The following is an 18,895-nucleotide window of genomic DNA, read 5'->3' as shown; positions in this document are numbered from 1 at the left end:
TCATCATCAATTTTGTGAAATTACATTATGAATGGAAGAAATTGTTCGACAAGATTGAATTTTGATTACAAGAATTGCGATTTCTTTTTATTATTCTTTCTGGAATAAACCATACCTTTAATCCCATCAGGATCAGCTACAAATCCTAAAGGTCTATAGAATCCCAAAACCCTAGGTTCAGAATACAATGCGATATTAACAATCCCTCTACTAACCAATTCTTCAACAAGCCTTTCCATTACAGCTCTCCCAAGACCAATCCCTTGAAATGAAGGATCGACGACAACATCCCATATAATGGCATTGAAAACCCCATCTCCGGTCGCTCTGGCGAAAGCGACGGGCTTTTTCGTCTTCTCGTATTCAACCCATAGCATCGAATCAGTGTGTTCTAATGCCACTTTGATCTTCTCAGGATCACGCCTGGGAAAGCCAACCGCTACGAAGACGGAGTTTAGGTGGTCTAGGTTGAGATTTTGTGGAGTCCGGTGGAATGTGAAGCCTCGAGAGGTTAAGGCCTCGTCGGGGATTGAGAGGGCGGAGGAGATGGTGGCTGTGCGTGGAGGGGGGGGTTTGTGGTGGTGGAGGGAGGGAAGTCTGGAGGTGGTCAGGCCACGTAATGGAAGAATCATGTCTGTGATTTGGGAATGTAGAGAAAACAAAACTGAAAAGTGAGATAGGAGAGTAGAATCTAGATAGATAACAAAGGAATACGAGTGGCTGTGGAAAGAGATGAGATTGGAATTAAGTGGTCACAAATTCTCCCTTTGTACAGATTTGAGCAATTAAGCCATGAATATTAGTTTATTTTCTTCCTCTGTCGATTTTATACATTAAGAATTTGCGATTTAAATCGAGCTTAAATCAAAATCGTGTTCTATTGCAAGACTCGCCCATCGAGCAGGGATCATAGTCGACAAAATGTCATTGTTTTGTCGACAAATGCTTGAATTTGAATTCGAAAGTTTCAGAATTTGTTCTCTGTTATAGAAAATAAATAGGTTGGTCCTTGAACTCAGTTCGATTCTTTGGCTATGGTCCAGTTTGAAATCTCCACGAATTAGAAACCACGTAGATAAAGATCACATAACTTGTATGTGACGACCATTTCATCAGAGACTGTTCCCTGATTAAAAGACTTTTACAGATGAAGAAATCAGGATTGGAAGTTTTGGTATTCAGTGTCAACATGGACTAATGATGGCAAATGGCATACATAAGAAGGGAAAAAATGTAGTTTTTTTATCATTACAAAAATACAAGAACACTCTACAAATGACAATGTTTTTTTCCCAATTTGTTCCGAGCTAACTCATACGTTACGTAGTATTTAGTAATACTAGAGCTGATGAGCAGAATGGATGGGGGCATGATCATCATAAGTAACTTACAAAGGAAGGAAGGAAGCGATCAGTAAACAAGCTGAGGTTCAAACTCGGCCAAGTCAACAGAACCAGAGTCAATGGGTGGCATTAGATAAGCAGCAATAAGCTCAGATACTAATGCTGCAATCAGAGGAACCCTCTTAAAGTTCTTCACAAGAGGAATGTCGTCTGACTCGCCGATTGCAAGAATCTTCTCGTTGATCACCACCATTCTGTCCAACTTCCTCTTGAATTCTGGGTTCTCTACATCCAGCACTGCCGGAAATATCCTAGCCGTCGTGCGGTTGGTCTGTTAAGAAAACAACACAAAATCTGTCGGACATCCCATTATTTTTGTCATAATGTCTATGAAGCTTGCAAAGAAGAGCGAAAGTCTAACCTCAATGATGACATGCATGTCAAACTCTTTGGTGTCAAGCCCAATGCCCTCGTAGAAAGCTGTTCGTTGGCAATCATTGAGGTACATTGTCACATAAACCTGCAAGATTAATGTATCAAGTCAGTGACAGAAGGAAAATACTTTTATATATATATATATATATAAACCCTAGTAAGCAATTCAAGTTCTATGACGTCTAGCTCAAGGTAAAGGGGGCAGTACCGAGAGACAGAAGAATCGAGCCCAGAGCTTTGCCTTCCAGTCATTCAGAAATTGAGGCTGAGCTTTCATCAAAGCAGAGAAGAAATCTCCGTGCCTGTTCTCATCCTGGCACCAATTCTCGAAGTACTTGAAAATAGGATAGCATTGGTACTCAGGGTTCTCCTTCAAATGTCTGAAAATGGTAATGTACCTCCAGTATCCAATTTTCTCAGACAGATATGTAGCATAGAAGATGAACTTTGGCTTGAAAAATGTGTATTTCCTAGCCTTGGTCAGGAAACCCAAATCCAGTGCCAAATTGAAATCGGATAGTCCCTTGTTCAAGAACCTGTAACCAATCAAGAACTCAATGAATATTCAAACTATTTCGTGTGGAAACCAGAATCAGTATTCGATATGCTTACCCAGCATGCCTGGCTTCATCCCTGGACATGAGAGAAAAAATCTCGGCCACAACTGGATTGGTTTTCTGCAACATTCATGCAAGACAGTTCAGAAAATTCGGCTTTGATGCAGAACCAGATCAAAAGCCACATACCAATATATTTCTCATAACTTATAGTGGTATTTGTACTTTATGCATACAACTACTGTCTAGCTAAATCAACATCTGATACGTAATACCGAAATCTCACAATCATCAAGCCATTTCTATCAGTTATCAATACTATCTGCTTCAAAAGATAACATTCAACCGTCACTATTTTCAACTACAAGCGGGACCAATTTTGGATGTTTCAAAGTAAGAGGACCAATGACGAATTAAGACTAAAGAAAAGGGATTAATTGGTATCTTATCCACCAACAAAACTATCAATGCATACCTTGAGTCTCCTTCCAAGTTCCTTGTAGAGCAGAAATCCAGAGAACTCAGCAGTGCAAGACCTCTCCAAGAACTCAACAAAGATTTGACGCAAAGGTCCCTGTAACTTATCAGCAGCTTCTTTGAACTCCTTGTTCCTAACAAAGTGAGTCTGGTTGTAATCAGTCTTAAATTCCTGCAAAAGTGCCTCAAACTCAGCTTCATTAAGGTTCTTATTGATGTTCGTATTGAATAGCTGCTCCATTTCATCGAAATCCGTGGTGTAAAACCTAGGCGTCAAGAGTGACTCCTTAATTTCCTTGTTCATTGCTTTTTTGCTCGGCCTCTTCGTCGGCGGCTGGGAAGTCGCCGTCATCTTGACGGAGAAAGTGTTCGACTTTGAGAATGAACGGCATGGTGAAGCTCGTGGGTCGGCGCTGAATTTGGTTATGGGTTTGATCAGAGCCATTTTTGCTGCCATTTTTTGAGCTCTGTGTAGAAACAGAGTGTGATTTTTGTACTAAGCTTTTATTTGGGCTGAGAGATAAGATATGGCAGTTTGATGAAAATCTCATCCAATGAAATCAATCAGTTTAAATGGGTTGATGCCACGTGTCTGGCTATTATTGCTTTGTGTTGAGTTCTTTGGATTTTTGCATTGGTCATTTATTCATGCCAAGTGGATCACAGCCATTAGATTTTGTGGTGGTGTGTGTTTTTCTGCATTAGATACTTTCCATAACAGCCGTTAGATATCTCTTCTTGCCGTTAGAAAAAAAAATAGCACATAGATTTAACATTCCGGTCTGGTTTTCCTTCGACTCGAAACTGGTAGGTCTGGTTCAATTTTGATTTCATTTTAAATTGGAATCAAATCGATTTATATTTTATCCACTGATCTCAAACTAGTTCCTAAATCCTAATTTAAGGGAGAGTGAAAGTAATGCTTTATTGCATAAAACTTGCATTCCAAGTTGAAAAATGGAATTTCTTCAGTTGCAAGTTATCTCAACCAAACATTAAACATACAAACAATGGCTTAAAATAAATGTATTGAGAGTTCGAACAGTGTCTAAGTTTATCAAGGGAAGGAACTAACTACAATACTTGCTAATTACTCCCTCCGTCTCTAATTAACGGTCACATTTCTAATGTAAAATGCATAAAAAATGTGTCAATTAATTAGAGATGGAGGTAGTATGATTTATGATGAACACGAAATAGCAGCAACAATGGAATGAGTTCAAATTCAATAATGCAAAGTACATCATAAATCCTTTTTTTCTCTCTTCAAAATGAGCATCTGCTGATTGACAACCTATGTTTCCTTCCTTCCATCCTTCCCACTCGCTTATGATATTCAACGGCGGGTTCAAAAGTATTCCCGAGTCAAATCTACAGAAAGTAACAATTTAGGGCGATTGTTACCCCAGAGAAGTAGCGGTAACTTGTCTCTGAAACAATTATTTTCTGATATTGTTATCCATCTGCCACTAACCTCAGTTTGAAGGGTAATTAGGAAATTTTGTACCTCCTCCCACTTTCTTCTTCTTCAAATCGTCATCCGAGCAACTATAATCTAGATTTTCCATAATCATGGGAAATTGTTTTGATCCATTTTTCCCAAACTTATTGCTCCCCATCTCTAAATCATATTTATGTGAGCCAATATAATCCCCACGATGTGAGCCAAGATAATCTCCACGATTTGTTGAATCGATAGATCCCATTTCATCTTGTACAATCACCCATTGTCGGAACTTGAGCATTGAAGGAGGTATCCTTTTGCAAAACACATCCATCACATTGTTTACCACCCCTTTCCGGAATGGATTTTTCTTCTTATCGTATCGGTATCGGAAATTCTCGTAAGTTGTCTGTTGAAAACACAAATATCAGATGTAGATTAACAAGATAAGAAAATAGAGCTGGTTAGATAAAGAAAAATTTAAAAAGTGTACCTGGTTGGTGCACATGAGGTAAAAATGGAAGACCGTGAGACCGCCAACAAACCAAACAGCAATGAAGCAGTAAATGATAAGGACAACAGATGTAAAATCACTGGACATAGCATTCCAAAAGTTTCCATCTTGACGAGCCACGTTTATGCAAGAAAACGTGAAGACATATATGCAGAGCAAAGTGGAAGATGATATAAAACATATAAAGAATGGGTAGTTTCTCTGCAAATCAGCACAAAACAAAAACACAGCAGCTGGTAAGTAAATATTTCTTATGTTCAATCGTAACTAAAATTTACTGATAAGTAACTTACTAATCCAATGCACTGGCCAACCCACGGACAGTGATGATCAAACTTTTGTACACAATTGTTGCAAATCGAACAATGAGAAGCACGTGGAGGACGATACAACAAACAAGTATCACAAAACTTTATTTTCACAGAGTGGCCGTTTATGAATATGTCCTTTGTCCTAGGTAGTTTCAAGGAGGATGTTCTCTGGCTAACCCAATCAGAGTGGACACTTGATTCATATGGTAAATCGGAGTCGGGAGGAGGTTGTGAATTTCTCGGTATAATTCCAGGGTCTCTTAGAGATGTTAGGGAAAGAAAGATAAAATCCTGCACAAATAACAAAAGGACGGTCGAGTTGATGCACTGTAATTCTTTTACTACAAACAGATGCTGCAAATAATAACAGGATAAATCCAGAAACCATTTTACCTACCAAAATAGTTAGAATGAGTCCTATGATAAATATAGGAGTTTCAAAATGTGGATTGCCATTGTCAATCATATAAAGCATCTTCGTGCAAAATATTAATGCAGGGCATCCTATTAGGAAAACTGTTAGATACAGAGATGATCCATCTGGTCCAAGAATTATTCTCCCACCACATCCAAATTTCTGAAATCACAAGATCAAACTCCATTAGTCATCATAATCTATACACACCAACCTCTTAATGACGACACGACACATAAACCCTTCAAAAGCAAAATCTGTGATTGATTGGTTGACTGAGAGTTCTTAGATTCTACTTTTACTATTTACGAAAGCCTACTTAATCAGCTTTTTCTCATGTAAATCATATGAACGACAATTTAGAAACCGTCAGTTAACAAACCAAAGGCCCCTAGGTTAGGGTTTCTTCTGTCACCTAATACATGGCAATTCTCTAGATTGCACAAACCCATTACTGCAAAAAATGAATTCCAATTTCTCTACAAAGCTTCCTTTCTTCCTCATAGTGCAATAACATAATCAAGGTTCCAAATTCGCAAAAGCATTAAAACGGTTTGCAACATAAAGGAAACAATCATGAACATTTTCTCTAAACTAAAAGCAAAACTCAAACATATACGGATAAAGGGAAAGAGGGAATCACATACATTGTTTCCACTCCAAACTTGATAAAGCCTTCTGGGTTTTGAGGTGATAGCATTTTCAGAGGCCGCCATTCCCTTAGAGGGAGCGTTACTATAAGCCAAACTTGTGCTTCTATCCATATTTTTTTTCTTTTTCTTCTTCTTTATCGACTCATTTCATTGACAATGCATTTTCAAAAATGCATTGGCAATGCAAATGAAAGAACATAACTTTTATAAAAACACCCACATGAAAGAAACTCCTAATCAAATACAAATCGAAAACTTAAAAAACCCAAAAAAAAAAAAATTGTTTTTTTGTTTTGTAAAATGATGTGGGTGTTGGTGTTTTTTCTCTTTTTTCCCTCTTTACATTTCTCTTCTCTCTGTATATTGGATTAAAGGAGAAGAAGAGAGAGATAGAGAGAGGAAAAAAACAGCTTCTCCTAAATCAAAAGATTTTTTTTTTCTTAGGAAAAATCAATTTTTTTTGTTTTACGAATTTCCTCTCTCTCTCTCATAACGATTTTCTAAAAGATAAACGATGTTTTCGCGCGCGGAACCAATTATGGCTAAAATAAATTGATTTGGATTGAAAGAAAACCAGAAGATTGACCAACCATAGGGTTTTGTTATTTAGAACTCGAACTATACATATGTTAGTGATGAAACTAAATGATAGAATTTAGTTCTGCTTGACGAACCAGAAGAATAACCATTATTGATGTCCTGTTAATTGTCATTATAAATTTCGCAACTTTTTTATAGTTAGTAAAAAAATTGATTTTTAAAACTATGAATCCAATTAATCCTCAACTTCTTGAATCATGAAACATTACTAGACATTGTGCCTGCAACACAAACTAGACATAAACAGAAATGGGATTCTCGACAGCAAAACAGCCCTTCCCAGTTTGCAAATTGGTTAAACACAGTATTCCATCAGTAAAGTAGTACGTTATAAGTACATATTCAACGAAAAGCATAATTGTCATATAACACAGGATCCCATAGCATTCAAGTGTCTACACTACCATTCATTTGAAAATCCATACTATAAAGGATTGCCTTTTCATTTGACACTAGTAATCCCTCGAGTGCTTTGCCAACTCCGTCTGCAAAAAATATGCACGTGTCAGAGTTGTAAATGAGAAGCTGCCAATCTCACTCCAGGATTAAATCATAGCACAGACTTTGTAACTTCTAGACATGACTGAAAAATTCTATATGGTCCGAGAACTCTGAAAACATGACTTAAGAAATACTCAGTAGTCAGTACTAAACACTACACTTCAAAAATCCCCGTGACAATAAACATACAATCGTAAGAATATGCTAATCATAGTGAAAGTGTTTCCATGGGAAATTTCATATGTGCTATCTGTATATACCGACATAAATCACAACTTTGAAACATAAGAACTTCATTCATAAATCACAACCCACCTCAAATACATTCTTCAGATGGTCAAGTTCTTTATCCAAATCATTGATCGCTTGGTTGTATGCCTGCATTGGTGAAGACTGGCTCGTCGTATGAATCTACAAGCCATACCAAATTAGTTAACAACATACGAATAGTTTAGGAGAGTCCACAAGACAAAAAATAGCAGACATGGAAGAAGCTTGATAAGGAAATGCAGCAAAGTACAGATACGATATCTTCAGCCAAGATAAATCATAGGAGATCTGGTCAGTTAACTCTAGTTGATGAAACCAAATAAAATATGGACACTTGATTCATTTAAGTTCTTAGCAATCCATAGTTGATTGCAGAAGTGAACTAATGCGGTCGATGAGAAGACTATCATTGGATCCAACTGTATAATTTATAAACTACTCCCAAATTATTTGCCACATAATTGTATGAACATAAACAAAATGCTTTCACCATACCAATTATAACACCACAATGCACACAAGGTGGATACACAAGGTCAGAAAATACTAACCCTGACTATGATTTTGTACTGAAGAGGATGAGGAAGCTTGTAACCAGCAAACAAAACGGTTTCGTCTCGGTGTAATTGCCTAATCAAAACCATTCAATCGAAGAAAAGTAAAAACAAACGAAATTAATGTCTGAATTAAAAATCCAAAGCAATAAAGCAAAGCAAATGAATAAATGAGGAGAATGTTTCCGATGGTGTGGTCCTCCCTCTCGACGGTAAACGACGCCGCGTTGATTATCTTCGTATCTCGCTCATACGACACCCTTAACCACGATTAATCAAAGGTTATTACATTAAGAAAGAAAATTACAGAATAATTTAAAGAACGAGAAAGTGAAATTACTTTTTGACTCCTTCAGGAACGACGAAACGCTCATATCGATCGGGGGCATTCATGCTTCTTCTTCTTCAATCTCAATCTCTCTCTCTCTCTCTAGTTGCAGACTTCGAGCTCCGACTGTTTCACTTCTCAGTTCATCGAGTATGAATGGAGGGATCCAACAGGTTGACCAATACGGTGTCGTATTAAAGTTGACCAAAATACTTTTATGTAAATAAAGTTTGCCAATGGTCCCTATTATTTTTAAAATGTAACGATTTTATCCCAGTTACAAAAGATGTAAAGCAACTTTATCATTTGTCACTGCACTTTAGCATCACCAATTTTCATTCATATAAATCTGAAATAAAAGCACTGGGCGGTAATGTGGACATATGTTTTGGGTTTTGATTAATCACATTTGATCAAATCTTTGTTGATATTAGAGTGATGAATTGAAGACCAGAGATATCTTTTACATGGAAAAGGCTAGCTGATTTATGCATTACAAAAAAAACTAGGAAAGAGTCCCACACAAAGACTCTCCAAAAAAATAAAAATCAACACCTACTTCCGGTGACATACATTTCAAGAAGAATAGCATGTCGAATCAGTTAAAAAGGAAATCGAATGTTTGTGTTCTACCTAGCAAACCTACAAAAATATACACTCATCTTTTAAGTAATTGCGACGAATGAGAAAGTACATTCACGTGGTGCCTCATCCTCGCCCGAACTTCTCTATTTAAGTAATATACCAGCTCTACCTGTTAGCGGTATTGTCCTCATCCTCTCCCGAACTTCTCTATTTTTCCTTTTTTCCTATAAGGACTAGAGAAAGAAGCCATAAACTGATCAACTGGTTTTCCCTTTTTGAGTTTTTTTCTGAAGTTTCAAGTCATCTCTCGTGGGGAAAAGGGCAGTCAAACCAACGTATCTCGTGTGCAAATGTTGAACTTACAGAGAGGACAAGTTGCATTTATCCGAAGCCATTTGCTGATGCATCCACCATGGAAATGATGATTGCATGGAAGAGTGCAAAGCTCTGCCCCATTTACATACTGATTAAGGCATATACAACATTCCTGCATAGAAACATTTCAAATTAGTTCCCATTATAGATGCCATTACTATTCATAGTTTTCAACAAATGGCACGTGTACTTACAGAGTCGTCAGGGTGAAGAGCAAGTTCGCTGGCTGAGCCACTATCAGTTAAATTCATTAATTCCTCTTCTGCTTCTTCTTGGTCCTCATTATTATTATTATCCAAAGAGTTAGTCTGGCGATATATATATCTAGGAAGATTCTTGATCTCATCTTCAGATGCACCACCTCGTCTCGATGAAACGGCATACACGACCGCCGCAAGCGGGATGCAGAAGAAGAGAAAAGGAAAATGATGAAGGCCATCCCAATGCAGAAGATTATAAAGAAAACGTCGAAGGCTAGAAAGACCACGGTCAACCTACATTTGAAGCAAGAGTTCATCAGTAAGTGAATAAGAAAACCAAAATCATTGCAAAAGCATTCATGAAAGGGAAAGGGTAAGACCAAAAAAGAAACATGTCTCAGAATCAAGTGCACATCTATAACTTACCAGTAAAGTCGAGGACAATCTTGCAGAAGTTGTTGGCCACCAACAACAATCCAATAAAATCCAACCACCCACCAAACAGAGGACATCATTGTATTCGCAGATTCCAATCTTTTCACAATGCTGGAGAAAGAAAAGACATACACGTTAGTGAGCTTTTACGGAGAGCAAATAGCATAATCAACAAGGACACAAGGTGGATATTACTAAACACCAAACAGACTAGAAAAATCAAACGACTGGCAGAACATAGGAATCCCTATTATAACTAACATTTGATCCGAGTACCCGCCTTCATAGCACTATTTATCACTTTCATTCCACAAAAACTGTTTGCTGTTCTTAGTACTAACTCCTTACACATCTAGATACACACTCATTTGCAAATCCGGACAAGAGTAGGCATCTACATTACAATAACACAGCTATAAAGTAAAATTTCCGTATAATTAAGCAAGATTCACAGTCACAGATTCCTGGCCACTTGAAGAGTTCATTGAACAACATACATTGTTGTTTAGGAAATTAGAAATTCATATTCAAGCTCGAATTTTTGAAATAGAAAATGTATTAAAACCAAAAATTACCGGCTGTGACGACCATTGGAAGGAGAAGGAACATGATTAGCCTCCAGATCGATAGAATCAGGCTGCATTCTGATCATCATCATCATCTTCCTTTTCTTCTTCTTCCTCAAATACTCAAGGTATACAAGAATAACATGCAAAACACATTGGAAAGCGTAAACAAAAACCCAAATCCTTAAAGGAGTAGATGGTCTCTCCGATACAGAGGACAATAGGACGACCAAAGCAACAACCACGAATGCTAGATTCCATATTAGGTCTAAAATCACAATTGGTTTTGGGTAATAGACGTCGTCGTCGTCTGAAGCAGTTTCCGATCGACGACGGTCCATCTGACGGCTGGTGGACTGCTGCTCGCTGCACAATTGTGGTAGATTTTTCTGTGTTTGGGGTCCTTCTTCTTCCATTGTCTTCTGTTAGAATGTTTAGTTTGAATATTTGTCTGAGAGAGAGAAAGGGTCTTTCCTTTTTATGGCCTTTTGCTTTTGAGGTTTTTGGTTTTTTTATATACAGAGTCGCACAGAGAGAGAGATGCACGAAGAAAAAGTTAACGTTAATAAACGATGTCGTCTCGTCTCTTGGGAAGGGACAAAGTCAAAGACTGCTTTCCTTTTCTTTTCTTTAGAATAAACATATTAAATTAAATTTATTTAATAGGCCATTGGGTACATAAATTCTATGACAAGAAGCTTTGGGTTTCCTTGGTCGTATGTATCGACTATTTTTCGTTCCATACGATCTAAAATTCATGTTTTATATTCCTTCCGCCTCAAAATAAATATAAATTTTTTAATATAAATTATATGTAAAAATATGCATCTATTTTAAAATGAAAGTAGTATTAAAAATGATAAAAAATTATATATTTTGAAGTTGTTTGGAGCAAGACGAACAACGAAACATGCTCCAGACATATAATGAACGAATCGTTAATTATTCGATTAGAGCGTGATTCAATGGTTAACACATTTTCTCTCATTTGAAAGATCATAAGTTCGATTTTCGAAAGAATAGACTTTGAATGTATAGATTTGTATTAGGTATATAAAAAGAAAATTAGAACCTTAATTACGTGATGACTAATAACATTAGCTGGTAGATTTAATTAATTTAAATATAATATATGTATCCGAAATCGCTCTCTAAAATATTTACATACAATCCCGTAGATCTTAGCTAAATTTTTGGCTTATAAATTTGCTGCTAAGACAAAAACTTGAATACTAACATATGTTGACTTAGTAAAAGATTATGTCTAAAATCAGTATCGAACTGGTCAAAGTAAAACCACAGACTACTTAGTTAGACTCATTATAATTGAAGTATATTTATTGATACGAGTTTTCCATGGTTAATGGAGTAGTATTTCATTAGCTATTTCATCTAGAGTTACGACTGTTTTGTGTGAGTTAGATGCTTTAGTATCAAGGAAATCAATAAACCAGGAACTTGTGTTTCTTTCCTATCGTAATTTAGTTTGTGACATTAAACGGTTGATCATCTCATTCGATTCGTATAATTTTCGAGATCTGAAAATCGATTCGGCTATAATCTTACTAATTTTAGAATCAAATGTGGAGGGTCCAATCAAATGTGGAGGGTCGGCTACCGAAGGTAGCCTCGCTACTCGTCGTTGATTCTTTGGAATAGTTTAACGTTTCAAAAATTAAGAAATGTAGTATTTCAAATTTATGGTCTTTAATCCGTATTAAATTATATGTTGTTTGATGCTTAAGTATAAAAGAAAATTAGATAGTCGAATATAATAATTTTCTTTAGATTTTAGAATGAGAAATGATTGGTATATAAATTTAATATGTGTGAATTTTAATTTCCTCATACTGCATGTCACCACATCTCTAGTGTTTTACTCCAAAATTAATTTGTGTGATTTTTTTAAAGCAATTTGTGTGAAATTGAATTTTCTACGAACTTATTATAATAATAATAATAATAATAATATCCCAATTAATACTTCTTCCTCACAAGCAATAGGCTGCATAGTATAACTGGATTATTTATTATTTAAACACGTTGGTTACGAGTGACTTAGTTTATTGATTTGGATATAATAAAAAAGAAATTATGGCGAGATTATGGATTAGGGGATAGTTGACATGGAGATTCTCATATCATGGAGATCAGATATTGACAGTCTGTTATTTGTTATACTAAGTCTGTTTTTTGCTATACTAATTCATTAATGGTATATATTTCCACTTTCGTAAAGGAAAAAAACATATCATTTATGGAATATAAAATTCCCAACTGTTCCTCATTAATTTGTACTAAACATTACTACTTATATTATTAATAATCTTAGTAAAAAATAATATGATCATGCTGTGCTATGGCCTATATAATACTACTAATACAATACATATGGTTGGCTTATGAATGGAAATTATTGTATCTCATTGGTGCAAATATTTTACATTATTATTTTATTTTAAATACTTCTTTGTTGTAGTAATTAGGTGTTGTTGCCTTGTTCGTTATACATCGTAATCAAAAATTAAGTACACGATGCCAAAAGGCCCCAAACCAGTTGTTGAAAAATATTCAACTCCATTCTTTTCTGATTACACGTGGAAATGAAAACAAAAATCTTTAAGAGGGAAAAATAAATAACAAGTCGAAACGGCTAAAAATCATTTTACCTACAACCTTCACTGGATAAACTTATTAATATTATTTTTATCCCTAATTATATATCGTTTTTTCTAGGTAAATTGTGTAAGAAAGGTGACGATTAATTAATTTATATAAAAAAATAATAGTTAATTAGAGACGAAACGTGGTAAAATTTGATAGAATTGAATTTGAATGGCCAAGTAATAAATTTTGATTCAATGATGTGTATTTTGACATCTTATGATTTTAGAAGAATCATTATCGCCAATTAATATAAAGCTTCGAATAAAAGAAAAACAAATTATTATAAACCTGGAATATTCATAAAAAAATAATTAAAAAAAAAGCTGTACCGAAATAATGTTTGGAATATTCATCAGAAAAAGAAAAAAAAAGTCTTGAAAAAGAATGCTGCACAATTAAATTAAAGAAATGCTAATCTCAAGCCTTCGAGATGTAGGCTTCGCCTCCTGCTCGGTGGATCAATGCTTGGTGGATTAAGGGCCCGATTATCCCTTAATTCTCGTGTCGTTTTTTAAGTTTCTGTTGTACCAAAAAGGAAAAAAGAGAGTCAAACCATTAGTAAATCTCACTTTTATTACTCGTTCTGTATAAAAAATATTTTTACTTTTTAGATTCATTCATCGATTTATGTATCTAATTATTTTATAATTTATGGATACATGAATGGATGAATTAACTTAAAAAATAAAAACATTATTTTGATATAAATGTAGTATTATTTATTCAGTATATGAGTATAGTATAGTAGTATATATATTATAATTTATAGTTCGAGTGTTGATGTTATTTTACATTGATGACCTAGAGAACGAATCGAATTCCTTCTTCCGGAGAATGGTTGATGCTTTCAATAAGTCGAGCGAAGTGAAAGAGTTTGGAGACAGCGAGACATCCATGTCCTTGCCGGCACTGTCGAGCGTCACCTGAGATGGTGTCACCTGATACAAATTGGATCAAATACATAAGTAAAACAAATCGGACGATTCAACTCGGCCACATTAAATTTAATAAATTCCTCTTTTATAAATAAATAAAAATCGGATTGCTGAAATTTATATCGAATAGATAAATAGTCAATTCTTTGTCTGTGATAATATATTAATTAGTCCTTATGTTTCAATTAAAATCCAAAATCAGTCATTTTCTTCTTGAAAGCTCGAAATAGGTCTTTATCTGAACTTCCTTTTACAAAAAGGACCAATTTTCAACTTACTTTAGAAAATATAGACTATATTTAAATGTTTTCTAAAAATGTAGGGACTGCAATACTATAATATACTTGTTTTGTTTGGCACTATTGGCAGCATCTCAGAGAGGGAAAAAACTTCATGCATTTCCATACATAATGTCTTTCTTTGCGTTAAATAATTGTACATTTGATTTTATTTTTTTGACTATTATCTAAAAGTCAAAATATACAATCAATTTATGCAAAGAAGGCATATAAGATATGTATGGAAATGTATGTAACTCAAGTCCCTCGGAGAGAGAAAAGATAGTTGTACCTTCTTTGGATTTGAGAAAGAATTTTCGTCCATGACATTATCGGATGTGAGGACGGTCTTCGATGACCCTGATGATTGTATGGAGTTATACCCCAAGCCAGACACTGATATTTTAATCTTGGCAATGCTGCTCCCCATGTTCACCATCTGCAACAAATATTAACGTAAATATTAGCGTATTTCCATTAGACTTGAACGAAAAGTTTGAAAGAAGGCAAACATTCAGACCTTTATTCTCAGATATTCCTTGCCATCTGAGTTCTTCCAGGATATTGCAGATGCAACAACGGAAGAGGAATTCGTGAGCAGAGTAGTATTGTGAAAAGTAGCACCACTAGATTCAGTAAAAAATTGTTGCATCCAGTAACTAGGAGTTCCATATTGACGGGAAGAATCGAACACAATTGCATCTGGGGTCCACCTTTATAAGAACAAAAAAATAAAAAAGATATTATTCTTGTCAATCTCAGTACTGGAAATGATTTTTCAATCACTGGACAAAGATAGAAAACAAAAACATTACCTCCTGTCGTTGGTATTAACAAAAAGTGGCGCATAACTTGCCATCTTGACAACATCACTGGGACAAGGGAATTTAAATACACTCAGTGCCTTGACATATCTCAAAACCCTAATTTAGGATGGAAAATGTAATGAACTAATGCAAACCTGTTCCTTTCCAAGCCAAGAAGGAATGCAGCTTCACCAAGTGAAGCGAGAAGAGTTCCGTCCGCAGCATCCTTTCCGGTCACGGCATACTCACTCACAAAAGCCTACAAATCAATTTAAGACACAAGTAGTTAGTAACATATTCTACTCATGATAACATCAGAAGAGTGTCGAAAACACACCTTTGGGCCGCTACGTGATGTACGATCGAATTGACGATTCATTGAAAACAAGTTGTTGGCTGATGTATAGATCTATTAAAAAACCCAAAGATGAAAAATCATGGATCAGCAAGGAAATATGCTACGAATGGGAAAAGTGCGGTAAAACAAAGGTCGGGTCAAGAGTTTTACATGGAAATCATAATAATCAGCAGGGTGATCCAATGGACGAGATGATCCGTCACAATTTGATATTATTTCAATATCTGGATAGGCCTTCTTTATAGCATAATAGAACTTGAGATAATTTCCTGGCAATTTGGAAGTCAAAGAAAAAACAGGTGAGTATATACAATCAACCAGTCTTTAAAAATCCAAAGGATTCACTATAAATTTAGAATCTGAGTGAAAAAGTTTGCGAACCTCTGTAATTCTTTTTTCCACAGTCCTCATTTCCAACTGCAACATATTTCAGATCAAAAGGTTCTGGGTGTCCCATTGCAGCTCGGACAGAACCCCAGGTAGAAGTGGAAGCGCCTCTGGCAAACTCGATGCCGTCAAGAGCTTCCTGTAAACAATACAGCCAAGCAATGTGACTAACAAGTATATAAAATTAGAAGAAGCTATTACAGGCATTTCGATGAACTTTCTGGAAAATTGAGTCAGAAAATGGAGAGTTTTGGCATTCATTGATTTGCAAGACTAGTATCTAGATTACACCAATATCCAGAATAGTTGTCGGGAAAATCAGGATGTCTAGCATTTACTCAAGAAAATAAATTTACTTGAGTGTATCAACATACTTGCACAAAAGGTGCAACCAGAGTAGTGTCAACTTCATCTCGATGGCCGATTCCTGCAACATTAACGGGTCATTAGAGGGTTGAATGAGAAGAATAGAGAAAAAGATTGAAAATGATCGATCGAAACGTATATTTTAAGTACCATTGTTGAAGACCCACACTGGAGCTGCGCCAAGGTCCTCTGTCAGCTGCAAAAAGATTTACAAAGTATAATTAACTTGATAAACATAAAACTGAATTCATCCAAGCAGTCATATGGCTCTGGGCGTACTTGAAGAAACTCAAAATGACCAAGACCGTCATCAGTCCAGTAATTCCAAACATCACCAAAATGCCCTGGTCTCTCTTCCCAAGGACCGACAGTTTCTTTCCATTCCTAAGCCATTCTCCTTCAACAAAACAGCCACCTAAAAAAGCAAAAGATTTAAGAGTTGATTAGTTTTATGCTTGGACTTCTGAGTTCCCCTGCACTCAATTTTAGTATATTTACCAGGGAATCTCAAGAATCGCGGTTTTAAATCTGCGACCATCTGAAACAATTCTTTTCGAAATCCATGCCCCTGGGACAGAATGTGGCATAAGGACATGGTTCATATAATCACAGTAGACAAGTTTTTTTTTTTTAAAAAAAGTCGAAATAATACCTTGTAAGTGTCCAGTGGCATGGCTGACACTTGATCAAACCATACGACTCCCTTCTTTGTCGTTGTAAGTTGAAGGCTTGCCTTGGGATCTGCTCCTTTGGCTTCCAAAAGAACTTCAGCCTTTGTCCAGGTCGAAACATCAGATGCCCTGCAAAGATTCTAAAAGTGAACACCCAGATGCCAAGAAACCAGAATTTAGAATATCATACACGTGAGAATCACGTGATGTGATGTTATGAAATTACTCACACAACATTAGCAGTGGCTAGAATTCCATTGGACCCAGTCAATGATACAGATATATCAACTGGTCCCTCAGAGCGTATGTACAGAACCACCTTATAGGTCTTCCCCTTTTCAATATTCTGGAAGAAAAAAAAACAAAAATTGCATAATGAGAAAGGATTTTGCTGAATATTAACGGTCAGAGTATATTAGTGTTGATGAGAACTCACCATGCCCCAGAATCCAGGGTTATAAACTCCAACTCCCCCGGCTGGACATGCTTCATTGTCACATAGAACCTCAACACGAAGGGCAACCTTATTTCGTTCAAATAATGACGAGCGATCAGTTGATATGATTACTGATGATCCATCCCCTATTATTCCCCAGGGATCAATGTTTGATGGTGTGCTAGGGCCTCCAGCTTCAAAACCTGTTGGTTTCAGATAACTATTTGAGTCTCCAAGGGCATGATAATCATCTACCATGATGGTTCAAATCAGTTTTTGTTCTAATGAATTGACAGGATTTATTTTTCACCTCTGTTGCTTACAAGCTCTGCCCACAGTCCACCCGCACCGGCATGGTTAATCTCCTGTAGATAAACAATATGCCAGCTGAAACTCAATCTCCAGAATAAATGCAAGAATGATCATTTTACTTGGGAAGACTGTACTGATATAACAAAGAATAACATAAGAATTAACAAAACTGACCTCAAAGAATGCTCCAAATAAAGTGTCAGGGATTTTCCGGCCAGATGAAGCATCTACAACAAGCTTTCCAGTATAGTTTGCCTGTGCAACGATATGTTGGACACAGCAAGCAGCAACCAAAAGGTATAGCGAAAAACCAAAGCAAGTGAACTTCCAAGAATCCATTGCTCAGTAGCTCAGCTCAGCTCACAATATCCAATACCTGATATAAAAAAGCAGATAAAAGTAAGCTAATTCAGTTACATTATGATCAATTAACTTAAGAAGATAGTTTATTAACATAATGGGTTTAACACAAAATCCGGCTATGCCATGCTAAAAAAGAAACTTTATGTGATCATGTCTCATAAATTCATCATCAATCATCGTCGTCTGGTCTAAAAGAGACAACATTGGATAGATAAAATCAAACACGGCATAAAGTGACAGCTAATGATAGTATATTACAATTCAACAAAGTTTTCATACCCATATAGCCATTGCAAATGAACAAAGTTCCGAATTATTAGCTCAAAGGAATTATATGATCAAAAAGACTGAAACTTTATTGCATCAATGACAAACCCAACAATCAAAATGACGAACACCGAATTCAAAAGAGGAAAGTAAAAGAGACCCAGATGATAAAATAACAGTTCAGTGACGTTGTATTAGAATCTTCTTATCCACAATGAACAAAGATCCCAAGTGGGGTTGATTAATTAACAGGAGAAAACCATGGATAATCACCTCCGAGAGAGAGATAATGAGCAGGATTGACTTTTGATGACTGTGGAGAAGAGTGGTGACTCTTTGTTCTTTTGTGTAAAATGTTGTGTTTGACTCGGTCCTATTTATAGGCTTTGGAAATTTAATCTGTACGATTAATTATTTAATTAATTAAAATTTAAAAATTAGGATTAAAGATAGAATATTTGTAAGATTAAATGATTAGGATTTAAA

The 18,895-nt window shown here is 35.8% G+C and overlaps 5 protein-coding genes and 1 pseudogene across 5 annotated transcripts; all 6 read right to left on the bottom strand.

Annotated features, from left to right (window-relative positions):
- Positions 1-65: 65 nt before the first annotated feature.
- On the bottom strand, positions 66-632 carry LOC139884154 (GCN5-related N-acetyltransferase 1, chloroplastic-like). The gene has a single exon (XM_071868225.1). It carries the CDS (start codon positions 630-632, stop codon positions 66-68), a length of 567 nt encoding a protein of 188 aa, XP_071724326.1.
- Positions 633-1,410: 778 nt separating this feature from the next.
- LOC139884164 (magnesium-protoporphyrin IX monomethyl ester [oxidative] cyclase, chloroplastic) lies at positions 1,411-3,269 on the bottom strand. Its single transcript, XM_071868233.1, has 5 exons — positions 2,811-3,269; positions 2,391-2,455; positions 1,987-2,314; positions 1,765-1,863; positions 1,411-1,674 (listed from the first exon to the last, which is right to left on the bottom strand). The coding sequence occupies exons 1-5, from the start codon at positions 3,267-3,269 to the stop codon at positions 1,411-1,413; spliced, it is 1,215 nt and encodes a 404-aa protein (XP_071724334.1).
- Positions 3,270-4,287: 1,018 nt separating this feature from the next.
- Positions 4,288-6,212, bottom strand: LOC139884153 (probable protein S-acyltransferase 1). The gene is made up of 5 exons (XM_071868224.1): positions 6,144-6,212; positions 5,479-5,658; positions 5,064-5,372; positions 4,750-4,971; positions 4,288-4,665 (listed from the first exon to the last, which is right to left on the bottom strand). Exons 1-5 carry the CDS (start codon positions 6,210-6,212, stop codon positions 4,288-4,290), a joined length of 1,158 nt encoding a protein of 385 aa, XP_071724325.1.
- Positions 6,213-7,201: 989 nt separating this feature from the next.
- Positions 7,202-8,467, bottom strand: LOC139884165 (DNA-directed RNA polymerases II, IV and V subunit 11-like). Its single transcript, XM_071868234.1, has 5 exons — positions 8,415-8,467; positions 8,245-8,334; positions 8,072-8,150; positions 7,566-7,661; positions 7,202-7,234 (listed from the first exon to the last, which is right to left on the bottom strand). The coding sequence occupies exons 1-5, from the start codon at positions 8,465-8,467 to the stop codon at positions 7,202-7,204; spliced, it is 351 nt and encodes a 116-aa protein (XP_071724335.1).
- An 845-nt stretch (positions 8,468-9,312) lies between these two features.
- Positions 9,313-10,979, bottom strand: LOC139884152 (E3 ubiquitin-protein ligase At1g12760-like; annotated as a pseudogene).
- A 3,039-nt stretch (positions 10,980-14,018) lies between these two features.
- LOC139884151 (alpha-L-arabinofuranosidase 1-like) lies at positions 14,019-18,118 on the bottom strand. Its single transcript, XM_071868223.1, is given in 18 exon segments — positions 14,019-14,168; positions 14,736-14,882; positions 14,964-15,156; positions 15,259-15,315; positions 15,405-15,508; positions 15,587-15,658; positions 15,758-15,876; positions 15,989-16,133; positions 16,369-16,421; positions 16,511-16,556; positions 16,640-16,743; positions 16,746-16,775; positions 16,859-16,928; positions 17,013-17,160; positions 17,262-17,377; positions 17,468-17,670; positions 17,778-17,832; positions 17,954-18,118. Coding segments are annotated over 18 exon segments (1,977 nt in total).
- Positions 18,119-18,895: the final 777 nt, after the last annotated feature.

Source organism: Rutidosis leptorrhynchoides, unplaced genomic scaffold (assembly GCF_046630445.1).
Source record: "Rutidosis leptorrhynchoides isolate AG116_Rl617_1_P2 unplaced genomic scaffold, CSIRO_AGI_Rlap_v1 contig510, whole genome shotgun sequence".
Lineage (NCBI taxonomy): Eukaryota > Viridiplantae > Streptophyta > Magnoliopsida > Asterales > Asteraceae > Rutidosis > Rutidosis leptorrhynchoides.
This window is presented reverse-complemented; position numbering and strand designations above follow the sequence as displayed.

Bases quoted from the DNA above. Each gene is read 5' to 3' on its own strand.
- LOC139884154 (XM_071868225.1), bottom strand. From the start codon at position 632: ATGATTCTTCCATTACGTGGCCTGACCACCTCCAGACTTCCCTCCCTC.
- LOC139884164 (XM_071868233.1), bottom strand. From the start codon at position 3,269: ATGGCAGCAAAAATGGCTCTGATCAAACCCATAACCAAATTCAGCGCC. The intron at 2,456-2,810 runs GTATGCATTGAT...TGAATGTTGCAG, and splicing joins AACTTGGAAGGAGACTCAAG to AAAACCAATCCAGTTGTGGC. The intron at 1,675-1,764 runs GTTAGACTTTCG...TTTTCTTAACAG, and splicing joins ACATGCATGTCATCATTGAG to ACCAACCGCACGACGGCTAG.
- LOC139884153 (XM_071868224.1), bottom strand. From the start codon at position 6,212: ATGGCGGCCTCTGAAAATGCTATCACCTCAAAACCCAGAAGGCTTTAT. The intron at 5,659-6,143 runs GTATGTGATTCC...TTGTGATTTCAG, and splicing joins AAGTTTGGAGTGGAAACAAT to AAATTTGGATGTGGTGGGAG. The intron at 4,666-4,749 runs GTACACTTTTTA...TGTTTTCAACAG, and splicing joins ACCTCATGTGCACCAACCAG to ACAACTTACGAGAATTTCCG.
- LOC139884165 (XM_071868234.1), bottom strand. From the start codon at position 8,467: ATGAATGCCCCCGATCGATATGAGCGTTTCGTCGTTCCTGAAGGAGTC. The intron at 8,335-8,414 runs GTAATTTCACTT...ATCGTGGTTAAG, and splicing joins GTTCCTGAAGGAGTCAAAAA to GGTGTCGTATGAGCGAGATA. The intron at 7,662-8,071 runs GTTAGTATTTTC...TATGGCTTGTAG, and splicing joins AGTACAAAATCATAGTCAGG to ATTCATACGACGAGCCAGTC.